This window comes from Homarus americanus, unplaced genomic scaffold, assembly GCF_018991925.1.
Source record: "Homarus americanus isolate GMGI-L3 unplaced genomic scaffold, GMGI_Hamer_2.0 scaffold30535, whole genome shotgun sequence".
Lineage (NCBI taxonomy): Eukaryota > Metazoa > Arthropoda > Malacostraca > Decapoda > Nephropidae > Homarus > Homarus americanus.
In genome coordinates, this window is record NW_024732440.1 from 10,373,422 (window position 1) to 10,386,738 (window position 13,317).

A 13,317-nucleotide genomic window follows, 5' to 3' on the forward strand; every position below is an offset into this window, starting at 1 on the left:
GCAAACAGGGCCATACACACGAGTGACGTCACACAAACAGGGCCATACACACGAGTAACATCACACACAGTACCATACACACGAGTGAGTCATGCAAACAGTGCCATACACTTGAGTGATGTCACACAAACAGGGCCATACACACGAGTGACGTCACACACAGTACCATACACACGAGTGAGTCATGCAAACAGGGCCATACACACGAGTGACGTCACACAAACAGGGCCATACACACGAGTAACATCACACACAGTACCATACACACGAGTGAGTCATGCAAACAGTGCCATACACTTGAGTGATGTCACACAAACAGGGCCACACGAAAGGACGCCACACACAGCAACATACACACACGAAAGACACACAGTACCATACACACGAAAGGAGTCAAAACAGGGCCATACACACGAAAGGCCACACAAACAGGGCCACACACATTTGCAACATCACACACGCACCATACACACGAGAAAGAGAAACAGCAAACAGTGCTATACACTTGAGGACAGTCACACAAACAGGGCTACACGAGTGACGTCACACAAACAGTACCATACACACGAGTGACATCACAAACAGTACCATACACACGAGTGACATCACAAACAGTACCATACACAGGAGTGACGTCACACAAACAGGGCCATACACACAAGTGACATCACACAAACAGTACCATACACACAAGTGACATCACACAAACAGTGCCATACACATGAGTGATGTCACACAAACAGGGCCATACACACAAGTGACATCACACAAACAGTACAATACACACGAGTAACATCACACAAACAGTACCATACACACGAGTGACGTCACACAAACAGTGCCATACGCATAAGCGATGTCCCTCAAACACATAACGTGCCATACGCACGAGTGATGTCATACTAACACGACCACAGAGACCCCACAGTCAATGTAGGGACTCATTACACTACTGATGTCACAAACACTACTGCGGCGCCCTTACTTACAAGACGTTACTTAGCTGTCACAATCCTTTATTTTCTAACAGAAAGAGCACTTCACTAGTTCTTATTTCTTATTTTCACACACACACACCAGCCTTTTTGAACTTGGCGATCTAGTCTGGCTGTACGCTTTGATCACTACTTCTCCGGTGTGTTCGCACGAATGTTATTGACACTGAGGCCGCTGCTATCTGACACGGGTTCTCGCGGACTGCCCGTAATGAATGGAAACACTCTTACGCGCTTGTCTGAACAATTTTGGCACCGAGACCAGTCTTTTCTGACACCAGTTCTAGCGATTGCCAGTGCGGTTATCTACAATGAACACTAACACTCGCGCGATCATCCGAACAATATTGACACGAAGTCCAGAATTTTCTGACAAAGGCCCTCTTCCTACCGGTCCATGCGATGACGCAATCCTCGGCAGCTCCCACAATGGTCCTATCCCACGTTTTGACTGCAATCCCTCAAAGGAGCGATTTTGGTTTGTGCAGGACAATAAGACCCTTGTCGTTGACGTGATGAGTATAATTCGGTCAAAACCTGTTGAATACATTACACATATAACAACAGCTGATACATCAGGACACACAGTTTGAATAATACGATCAATATACAGTACATAATTACACTTATTAAAGTTATTTAGAGTTCTTAGAGGATTCAACAGTTCACAATCACACTCACGTTTTGGGGTCTAGGGTTAGACCAACGAGAGCAAATATAATGTCCTGCAGGAAGATGTTGGCTGACGAGAATCAAGATGTACAGTAGAAGGCGATAGTCTGTCCTTCAGGCTGTCACACAGCTACTACCAGCTTCATCTCGCTTAGTAAGCTATTCTGAGGTGTAAACACTATACAGTCTCTTCACTTAACATGTGGCCAGCGTGCAATTGTGCGTGGCGATAACAATTACCTTATATACTATACAGGGAGTTTTGCTATAACGCGTGTTTTGACAACACGAATTGGCTCTAACGCGATTGATGAATAGAGGAACAATATATATAAAACGCGAACGCGTTTGCTCTAACGCGATTCCACTCAAACGGTTGTTGTGGCTTGGCGAAGGGTTATGCAGTGTTTACAGTTCACATTCGACATCACATGTTCAATTGAGTTATGTGTTTTGTTTGTGAACAGTTGCAGAAATAATTTATGTAATATTTATGTATACAGTATACCTGTATAGTATATGTAAATGGTAAAATTTTAAATAAAAGAGAAAATCAAATTACGTAGCGTTTTACACCCGCGCTCTGTTTACACCACACAGTGTTTACAGTTCACGTTTGACATCACATGTTCAATTGATTTATGTGTTTTGTTTGTGAAGAATTGCAGAAATAATTTAAGTAATATTTATGTGTGTGTGATGTAAACAGAGTGCTTGGCCTCTCTCTCTCTCTCTCTCTCTGTATGGATGGAATTCGTGGTTTAGAGTGAGTGATACGAATGTCGTAACATTACTAGGCTGAAGGCGCCTGAATACTACTTAAACACATCAAAACTATGTTAATTGATCACTGTATAATAAATTCATTCACTCATAATTTCAAATTCTCTTATCATCCTGTGTTATATACAGAAATACTTGAGTCCCTGAGCGAGTACACAAAAAGAAAACGGAGGACTAGGACATCCTGGAGTGGATAGAGAACGGACATCTCTACTGGGGGGACTCAAACGTTTGTCATGTTTTGTGGGCGCTGTAGCATAATATGAGTAATATGTAAATTACAATATATATATATATATATATATATATATATATATATATATATATATATATATATATATATATATATATATATATATATATATATATATATATATATATATATATATATATATATATATATATATATATATATATATATATATATATATATATATATATATATATATATATATATATATATATATATATATATATGCTATATATATATATATATATATATATATATATATATATATATATATATATATATATATATATATATATATATATATATATATATATATATATATATATATATATATATATATATATATATATATATATATATATATATATATATATATATACTGTATATGTAAATTGTAAAAATTTAAATAAAAGAGAAAACTAAATACAGTATGTAGCGTTTAAAGTGTACAGGTTGACCATCAAAAATCCGGCAATCGATAAACCGGAACCTTCAGTTTTCCGGCATGGATTTCCGAGCGCATTTTCAAATATTTCTTTGTTTATTTAACGAAGATATATGTTTTAGCTCATAAAATTCATACAAATTACCCGGCCAGAATATAATTTACATTGCTGGAATTCTTACAATTTGATGATCATTTTGAATATAAACATCATAGATTTTGCATTAGACATACAAATTTTAGATATAATGTATACTCTGAGTAAATATGTTATCTTTTGTGCAAAATATATGACATTTATATTCAAAATATTCCTGGTCTTACAAGGAATCCAGCAATGTCAATTATATTTGTATGTATATTATGTATGCTGGATTATATATTATGTATGTATATTATGTATGTGCTCCATTTATGTATTATTTATTCAGCCTAGCTAGCAGCGTGTGGCAATGTTATTACCATATCCCACATGCTTAATTAATGTGCCTGGCGACGTATGGAAGCTGCTAATGTATCACTTGCCATACGTCGTCTATAGCAGTTGACAAGCAGCCAGGTTGAGGAGAGCACTACCCCCCTTGTGTACATATCTCTTATCCAGTAAATCGAACCTACAAAACTATACAGGTGTTTGTGTTCTCTCCTGTATATTGAACTTATTATCCAGAACCTAACAATATTATCCTAACTTAAGTGTTTAATTTTCTTTGTTTAAAGGACTGTACAGGTAGTCATTTTCTGTTAAACTTATACAGCAAATATAACCATCAGTTTTCCGGCATTTTCGAAAATCCGGCACACCTCAGATCCCGAGGTTGCCGGATTTTTGATAGTCAACCTGTACTGTACAGTGTTGTGGCTTGGCGCGGGGTTATGCAATGTTTACAGTTCACATTCGACATCACATGTTGAATTGATTTATGTGTTTTGTTTGTGAGCAATTGCAGAAATAATTTATGTAATTTTAAATAAGAGAGAAAAGCAAAATACGTAGCGTTTTAGACCCGCGCGCTCTGTTTACACCACACGATCAGTCTGAAACACGTGTGAAGTTTTTAAGCATCCTCAGGGATTTCTGACTACTGTTTCTCCAATTTTGTGACTATGGAAAAGAAGAATATCTTCGGGAAGCATTTTGGTGATCGCATTTCTGGTGGTGATCTTAAAAGAAAGGCTATAACACTTGAAGAAAAGCTTGATGTTGTCAATTGTTTTGAAAATAAGGAAAGAACATGTGATATTGTGCGTGCAACGGGAATAAAGGAGTCTACTTTACGCACCATTAGAGACAATGCAGCAAAGATTAAAGCAAGCTGTATTGCTGGAAAAACCTTGGGTGCTAGCAAAAGTGTGAGATCACGGCCAAAGGAACTTGAGATGGCATGGCTTCTTAGTGTTTGGATAGAAGATCAAACAAAAAAGCGATCTGGGACCAGTACATGAGGACCTAAAGAGAAACTGCACCTGATATTGATGATGACGATGACAACTGTCAAATCCTGTCTGCATGACTCCTCAACCTCAACAGCAACCTTCTCCCCCATCAAGTTATATTCATATTTTTTCAAGGTAAAGTGTAATATTTACTGTATTAATTCATTATTGGATATGAATGTAACATTTGTTTAGACTGTGCTATCCTTTGTGTTAGGCTGACTATGAAATTATTTTCAATCTGGAGTAATCTGCACCTAACCCTATTTTCTCCATAAGCCCTGTTATTTCTATTACGCGAATTTCTATAACACGATGTTTTACAAGAACACAACTATCGCGTTATAGCAGAACTGACTGATACTTGTGTATAATCTAACCCTAGCTTTTGAGAAATAGAGAGAGTACTGCACTTACCAATTATAGGGTCAACTCTTTCCTCTAAATAGGCCTCAAAAAGTCTGTCCTGCAGCTCTGTGTAAGTGCGACTTGCTTGTTCTACAGCTTCCTTGACCTGAAGAAAATTTTACATAAATTGTTGTGAGCTTCATCATGCTAATTGTAATCTAGATATGTTTTAAGAATAAATAATACATTACAGTTTATGTAACAGTTTACTCATCAGCTTCCTATATGATTTAACCCATAAATGTCAGCTAACAGAAGAATATTGGTTAATAGAGGAGACATTATTCACTTCAAAAAAAATTTAAACAATATCTTACAAAAATTAAAGGGCTAGAATATATTTCTATCTGTTTTTATAGTTCATAAATTGTTAGATGAAACAAGCTGCCTTTTTTATTTGTAGTTGTTACACCAACCACAGTGTCTTTGCCATGAGGTCATTGCCTTCCTACAACAACAAAACTTCAATAACTGCCGGTTCAAAGGGTATTTACTTGCTATTCCTCTAAATGATCTCATTTACTCCAGCTTCCTCCTGTACTAACACTACTATAGCACTGAAGATAAATAAACTCATCAGGAAGAATGGGGGAATATACAAGCCATTGTCTTCCTTCCTCAATCAGTGGTAATTTTAAATAAATAAAAAGATTTAAAAAAATCACCCGAATGCACTTACTTCTTCCTGGGGATACGAAGCTCTCACTAAGGAATCCGACAGTCTAGGTAGGATACTACGCCGCATGAAAGCACAGTTACTAAGTGTAATGAGCAGTTGTGCTTCAATCCCTGGAGCATTCTCGCTGACATTGCAGTCTCCAATATCTTCATCTGGATCACGAAGGCTTAGCTTCTCAAGCGACTGATTAGGTGAAATTTTTTTTAGAAGCAGCTTAAAGGGGTTGATCATTCTTCTACAAAATAAGATTTTGGTGTGGCATATCAATGGATAAACTTAATATTTATTTTTTGGGGTTTAGAAAGTGTAAAAGTAAATATAGATGACACTGGCAACATGATGACCTGATACTATACTTTACTATCAAATGAATCTAGCATTTCATTTTAATATGATGAATACATTACTCCATTAATGTTAAAAGGTACTTTTTTCTTTCTTTTTTCTTTTTACAGGGATTAGCCCACCTGGGCACAGGTCAACAACCCAAAACAGGGCCTAGGGGGCAAAAAAACAAGAATAGCAAGAAATTAAAAATAGAAAATGAAAAGGTTATATTAATCTACACCAAGAAGATGCTGGAAAACCAGCTTTTTAAAGTCAGACAGATTGTATGAGTATGGAAAAACAGAAGAAGGCAGAGCATTCCACAATTTGGCTGTGTGAGGAAAGAAGGAGGTACTATAACGGGTTATTCTAATGTAACCGACATCCACAGAGAAACGGTGGGCACCGCGGGCAAGACTTGTGTTACGAACCCACGGCCCAGCCAGCGGTACACAGGATGCCAAATCCACCGAACATTGCCCGTTAAAGTGCCTGTAAAAGAGAGAGTGAAGCAACATTGCGGTGAAGAGAAAGGGAAGAGAATTGTCGACTAAAGGAGGAGAGTTAATAAGACGAAATGCCTTTGATTCCACCCTATCTAACAGTTGGACAGAAGAAGAGCCACCCCAGATATGAGAGCAGTACTCCATGTTACAACGAATGAATCTCTTATATACTTGAAGCAACTGCTCAGGAGTGAAGTAGCTATGGCATCTGTACAGCATTCCCAGCTTTTGGGATGCAGCTTTAGCAATTTTGAGTATGTGTGACTTTCATGACATATTAAAGGAAATGGTGAGGCCTAGCATATCTATTTTAGAATTTGGCAGAATGATTGGGATATACTATATGTAGAAGGAAGGTCCGATGAAAGTTTAATTAATTGTTCCTTTTTTTTTTTTTTACTATTATCCAACTCACTTATTATTCCATGCCACAGTACTATACCAGGAAGAAAGGAGCCTAATACATGAGTTCATACTATTGAATACTGTATGTACAGTCGGCCACAAGAATAAGTATACACACTGTAGCTCTAAGGTCCGAAAATGGTCTGGTAACGTTGAAAATGCACATCCAGACACTTGATGAAACTCAGCTCCCACCTCCTGTTATCTCTAACTACAGTAAGACTTTGTATTTTGCGAGTAATATAGACTAAAAAAAATGTGCCAAATTCAAATTCGCCAAATGCAAATGCATAAACTAATGAGAAAATTAACAATATAGACTGGCCACTCTACATCAACCACTGATTTTCCCATTTATAGCCTCCAAATGATACAAATTCTGCCTTTATTGACTTGATTGTGCTTTGCAGACTAATTTTTAGGCCTTCCTTAAGTAACTTATCACACGCTGCTTATCCTGCATCGAGTACTTGGCAAACTTAACTCCCTGATGATAGTCCCACTTCTCCTTTTCCTTATTTGACGGCTTAGGTGGATCTGTCCCACCCCCACCAGCACCAGTAGGACCCCTAGTAGAGGTTGAGGCCATTATCTTGACTCGACAGGTGGTAGCACCACCCAAAAAAGCACACACTAACGGCCCGGGCGGTCGCTAGGACGGCGCGGGCTGCAACGCGATAGTTGCATTTTTGTAAACCTCTTTTACGCTCACCACCGGCAATTCCATCACCTGAACGCTTCTTGGAAACATTCTTCTTACCTTGTCTTTCCATATTCATCGATAACACAACCAAACTGGAGAAAACAGTGAAAATCACGGAACAATTGACAGAAACAGAGTGATTCAACTGATCAGGTGATGTAAACAGAAAGCGTTGATGTAAACAGTTATTAGTCCTCACTGCGAAACATTCTTTTTACTTATTCTTTTCATACAGTATTTATGGGTAACAGCTAAATTTGCAAAAAAAAAAAAAATTTACAGAGTACCTCTCAAAAAACACTTCACAAACAAAAGACACGAATCAATTCAACATGTGATGTCGAAGGTGAACTGTAAACATTGCATAACCCCGCGCCACGCTTAAAACAATGAGGATGGAATCAAAACATTGAAGATGGAATGGCGCTATCGCCAACATTCGCATGCAAAAGTTCGCATTTTACAAACAGCGTTCCCCTATTCATCAATTGCGTTAAACCAATTCGCGTTGACCAAAGACGCATTGTAGCAGAAATGACTATAACTGGTATGAGGGCTATGACGTCATTCAAGACGGTGGCCAGCATTCAGCTTGCTGGATCTCGTGTTCAGCTGGCTGGACCTCGAGAAACTCACAATACTTTACGCCAAATATAAGACTTGGTTACATTAGGTAGTGCTCGTGAAATTCAAAAGCGCGAAATATGAGATCTTACTGTAATTTCTGTTTCCCTTCTTTATTCTTCTATTTACTCCTCTTCCTTCCTTTACTAATCCAAACATCAGTAAAAAAAAGTAGGGTAAGGGAAAAGCGGGGGAGGCGGAGGGAGCTGTACGATAACTGCAATCCCATTTGGCAACAAGTTTACTACCATTGAATACAATACAGTCGGCCCTTCACATACGCGGGTTTAGCATTCACGGATTTGCAAATACGCGGATTGCCCTGCTGGAGGAATATTCTGTACATTGAAGTAATTGAAGTACATTCAAATTGCGCGCCATTCAACTCGCGCGTGGCACCGAACACGGGACACCGCCCGCTCCCGCAACCTCACACACACACACACACACACACGCATAGCTCTCCCTCACTCAGTCAGTCTCGCTGTAACCACGCTTGTGTTGACATCAGCATTGTAGTTGCAAAAATATTACATTTCCGTGAATGTATTATATCAAGCACAGTATGAATAGAATATCACTAATATAAGAGTATTTTAACCGAAAACTACTAAAAAAACGAGTAACATATCTTGAACATCGGAAGGTTAGGTAAAGTCTCTTGTTTTCGTCATGTATTTTATCCTATTTTACATTGAAATACATCACGTTTCAGCAAAATTACTATTTATTTCTGAGAATATATTCATTCAGGCACAGTTAGGTAAAATATACATGTGCTGTAACATTTTTTTAATTGAAAACGACTCGAAAAACACGTACCCTCTAGCCCTGTTCAAGGAGAAGACTGGGAGGAGCTGTTTGGTGCTTAAGACGATGACAAGGAAAATGATTTTGATGGATTTTAATGAAAATATTCAGAAAGACCCTGGCACTGTCAAGGAAAGTGGCTGCTGAAGGCTTCCGGGACATGGCAGAGGACGAGATTAGGGAGCTAATTGAAGAGCACAACACTGAGCTGACTGAGGAGGATCTACAGGAGTTAGTAGACTCAGGCAAGGAAGAGGAAGAGGAAGCAAAAGGGAAAGAGGATGAGGAAGAGGAAGAGCACCAAGAAATAACGTTGGAGAAGTTGGAGGAGATGACCAGGAATATTGAGACACTGAAAAACCTGGCCTATAGTATGGACCCCTCCATGGTGCGTGCCCTGAAATTCATGCGAGGGATGGATGACGTTTTCGCTCCATACAAAAACATCATGGAAGAAATGAATGAAAGAGACGACAACTCCCCATCACCATGTTCTTTGATCACCGAAGGAGAGATTTAACACCAATCACTGGCAGCAGTGAGGAAGGAGCTGAATCCACCGTCGCCCACACTTCACCACCCGTTATGGAATTGAGTGACGATGACCCCCGTCCTGTCGCCGAGGATAGGAACTGTACAGTAAAGTGAAGTTTTTATCTCTTTTTTTTTAATAGCTTTTCTTGCCATGTTTATTGTTTGTAAAAATGTACAGCACAGTACAGTTCAGTACTGTACACAGGAAGTGGAGGTGCAGTTATTCACAAAACATTTGTTGTCGGCAGTAGTGACGGTGGAGGTGGAGGAGGGAGCGAGTTGGAAAGAGTGGTGACCTTGGATGCGGGAGCAGGGACGAGATGCCAGCCAGTACATTACGGGTGTATTAATTGTTTTTATAGCTATTTTTGCTTTTTAATATTAAATACTGTACATTACGTTTCAACAAAACTACCATTTATTTCTGAGAACATGGAAATGTAATATTTTTGCTGAAATGATGTACGTATTACAGTGGAAAGTGACGAAAGCAATGACTCGCTTTCTTTTGTTCAAAAGATGTTACCGTAATCGCTTTTCGAATGGTTTTCAGTTGTGGGATTATAAGGCTAATGATAGGATAGAATATTATTGTAATACAGTACGAGTACAGTACAACAGTTTTTTAACTGAAAACCATTCGAAAAGCGATTACGGTAAAATCTTTTGAACAACGAAAGAAAGCTTAAGCCATTGTTTTCATAATTTTATCCCACTTTCCACTGTTCAGTAATATGTACGTCATTTCAGCCAAAATATTGCATTTCCATATTTATTTCTGAGAATACAGTGGCCCCTCGGTTAACGAACTCAATCCGTTCCAGAAGGTCGTTCGTTAACCGAAACGTTCGTTAACCGAAACCATTGTTTCAATGGGTTTTTGGGTAATTGGTTCCAGCTCACCGAAAATTTCCTAACTTCAACAAAAATGGCGGAAAAATTTACTTACTTTGAGGTGTGTATGTAGAAGGCTCCTGGATGATGGTGATGATGTGCATTTGAAGTGGGAGGTGCAGGAGGAGAAGGGAGAAGAGAAGGAAGTGGAGGTGGAGGAGAAGCATTTTACTGCTTCTTGGAAGGTGAGTCACCTTCCATGAAAATGTCAGGAACCTCTGGACTGACAGATTCTCCACCATGAACATCCTCTCTCCTTCTTGAAGTGGAAGGCTGAGGGCTAGCATCTTGTTCCCTCTGCCTTTTACTGAAGAAAGTGTCAATTGTGGTCTGTGGGGCATCTGTCCTCCTCACCATTAACTTATGTTTAAAGAAGGAGACCACTGAGTCCTCAACATGACACAAAGTTAGTTCAGTTTTTTCCACTTCTGGGTGCTTTGAAGCCAGTTCCCTGAACTTCTCCCAGTGGTAAATCACATCTTTCAACTGTTTAGCTGACATATGGTCATCACTTTCAATTTCCTCCTCACCACTGTCAGCCTCTACCCGTAACATCTCATCCAGTTCCTTCAAGTCATTAGGAGTAAGTTCCTCCTCATGAGACATCACAAGCTCTTCCACATCCTTCTCCTCCACTTCAAGACCCAATGACTGACCAATGGACACAATCTCCTGGTCCAACTCTGTGTCATCCTCAAATCCCTCAAAATCATGGACTACTGATGGCCACAGTGCTTTCCATGAAGAATTGAGGGTTCTATTGGAGACTTCTTGCCATGATGACACAATCAATTTTACAGCCTCCAGGACGTTGAATTGTGTCTTCCAGAACTGTTTCAGTGTTAGTTCAGGATCAATGGAAGTTGCCTGATGACACCTCCTAAACATTTTCTTCATGTACAACTTCTTGAAGTTGCTGATCACATTCTGGTCCATTGGCTGTATGAGTGATGTAGTGTTTGGAGGCAAAAACAACACTTTCACAAAGTCAAATTTATACTCCAAATTTCTGGCAAGGTCAGGGTCATGACCAGGAGCATTATCCATGAGGAGAAGAGCCTTTAAAGGAAGTTTATTGGTGGTTAGGTAGCTCTTGACAGAGGGGCAAAACACATCAACAGCCCATTCATTAAAGAACTGTCTTGTCACCCATGCCTTACGGTTGGACTTCCAATAAACTCCAAGCATTGTTCTTACCACTTTCTGTTGCTTGAACACCCTGGGGTTTTCAGAGTGGTAGACAAGCATAGGCTTCAGTCGGAAATCCCCTGAAGCATTGGCACCAAGCAATAGAGTGAGACGGTCTTTCATGGGTTTATGCCCAGGTAAAGAGGCTTCATCCTTGGTGATGAATGTTCTTTTGGGCATCTTTTTCCAGAACAGCCCAGTTTCGTCAACATTGAACACTTGCTGTGGAAGATAATTTTCTTCTTCCATCAGTTTTTTAAATTCAATTAAAAACTTTGCTGCCCCTTCTTTATCAGCACTAGCAGCTTCACCATGCCTAACAACACTTAAAATGTCACTTCTTTTCTTAAATTTTTCGAACCAGCCTTTGCTAGCCCGAAAATCTTCAAATTCTGTTCCTGAAGAACTAGGTTGATCTGTCTTTAAATGTTCATAAATCTCCCTGGCTCTTTCACAAATGAAATCACCAGAAACTGAATCACCTTTCATCTGTTTTTCCCTAATCCAGATGATAAGTAACCTCTCAGTTTCTACGATTAGGGATCTACTTTTAAACACTCTTGTAGATTTGTCTCTCACGTTCACTTCCTTAAATTTGTCTTTTTGTGCAAGAATTGTCGACACAGTTGATGCCGACATGCCATATTCTTTGCATAGCGCATTTGATTTAATACCTTGTTCGTGTTTTTTTATTATTTCCTGCTTTATTTGGATTGAAATCACTTTTCTTGATCTCTTAGGCCCCATGCTGGATTCAAACAATGGCAACACGTATTTTTCAAAGTTAAACTAGCTGTAAATAAAGAATATTTTCTTTAAAGTAACACTGCACTGCACTATATATTGTCAATATGTAAAATAATTTTCAAAATGACCAATAATTTGCTTGGAAACACAGAAAAAAAGCGTTTAGTTGAAGAGAGTCTCAAGCAAGATGTTACCTCCAGTGAAAACAGAGAGAGACTGACGCCTGTTTGCTGTGTTAAGAGGCTGGATGCCGCGCATTAAACTAGTCACTTTACCTTCAATTATGTTCAATAATTGTTAAAATGACTAAAAAATTGAATATTAAACTTTTAAAATTATTGAATAGTATAAACTTCTTGATATTTACAAAAATAGTAAGGAATTTAAGCCCTAGAACCGATTAATGTATTGGCGGACTGATACTAAAGCTGGTTGCCCGGTCAGTGCAAGCGAAAACATGTTGAGGTCGGTTCGTAAGAAGTTCGTTAAGCGAAATTTTTTTCGTTAAACGAATTGAAGATCCTTATGGAAGGCAGTTCGTTAATCGAAATTACGTTAACCGAGGTGTTCGTTAAACGAGGGGTCACTGTATATTCATTCAGTCACAGTTAAGGTAAAATATACTTGTGATGTAATATTTTAATGAAAATACGTTATCGTAGTTTTCTTTTGTATCAAATTTAATTAACAAAGATTGATGTTTCAAATATAATGAACAAAAATTTATGTACAGTATCTATAAATAAACTTTCACAAATGAATATTTTGTTTTACATCGTCCTGTGTATACCATACCATGGATTTGGCTACTTTGGGCTAGCTATGATGACGCAAGAGACTGCCCTGGCGACTGTACCGACACTCACAGCTGGTGGTGCGATGGTGCGTCGTTTCCATTGTTTACTGGTAG

General features: G+C 38.6%; 1 protein-coding gene across 4 annotated transcripts in view; it reads right to left on the reverse strand.

The window, feature by feature from the left end:
- Positions 1–13,317, reverse strand: part of LOC121868812 (exocyst complex component 2-like) — a 70,046-nt gene that overhangs the window by 10,689 nt on the left and 46,040 nt on the right. For all 4 annotated transcript variants that reach the window (XM_042369765.1, XM_042369764.1, XM_042369766.1 and 1 more), the window contains 2 exons: positions 5,670–5,852; positions 5,000–5,096 (listed from right to left, as the gene is read on the reverse strand). In XM_042369765.1, coding sequence (XP_042225699.1) covers positions 5,000–5,096; positions 5,670–5,852 — 280 coding nt within the window. The remainder of the gene's footprint in view (positions 1–4,999; positions 5,097–5,669; positions 5,853–13,317) is intronic.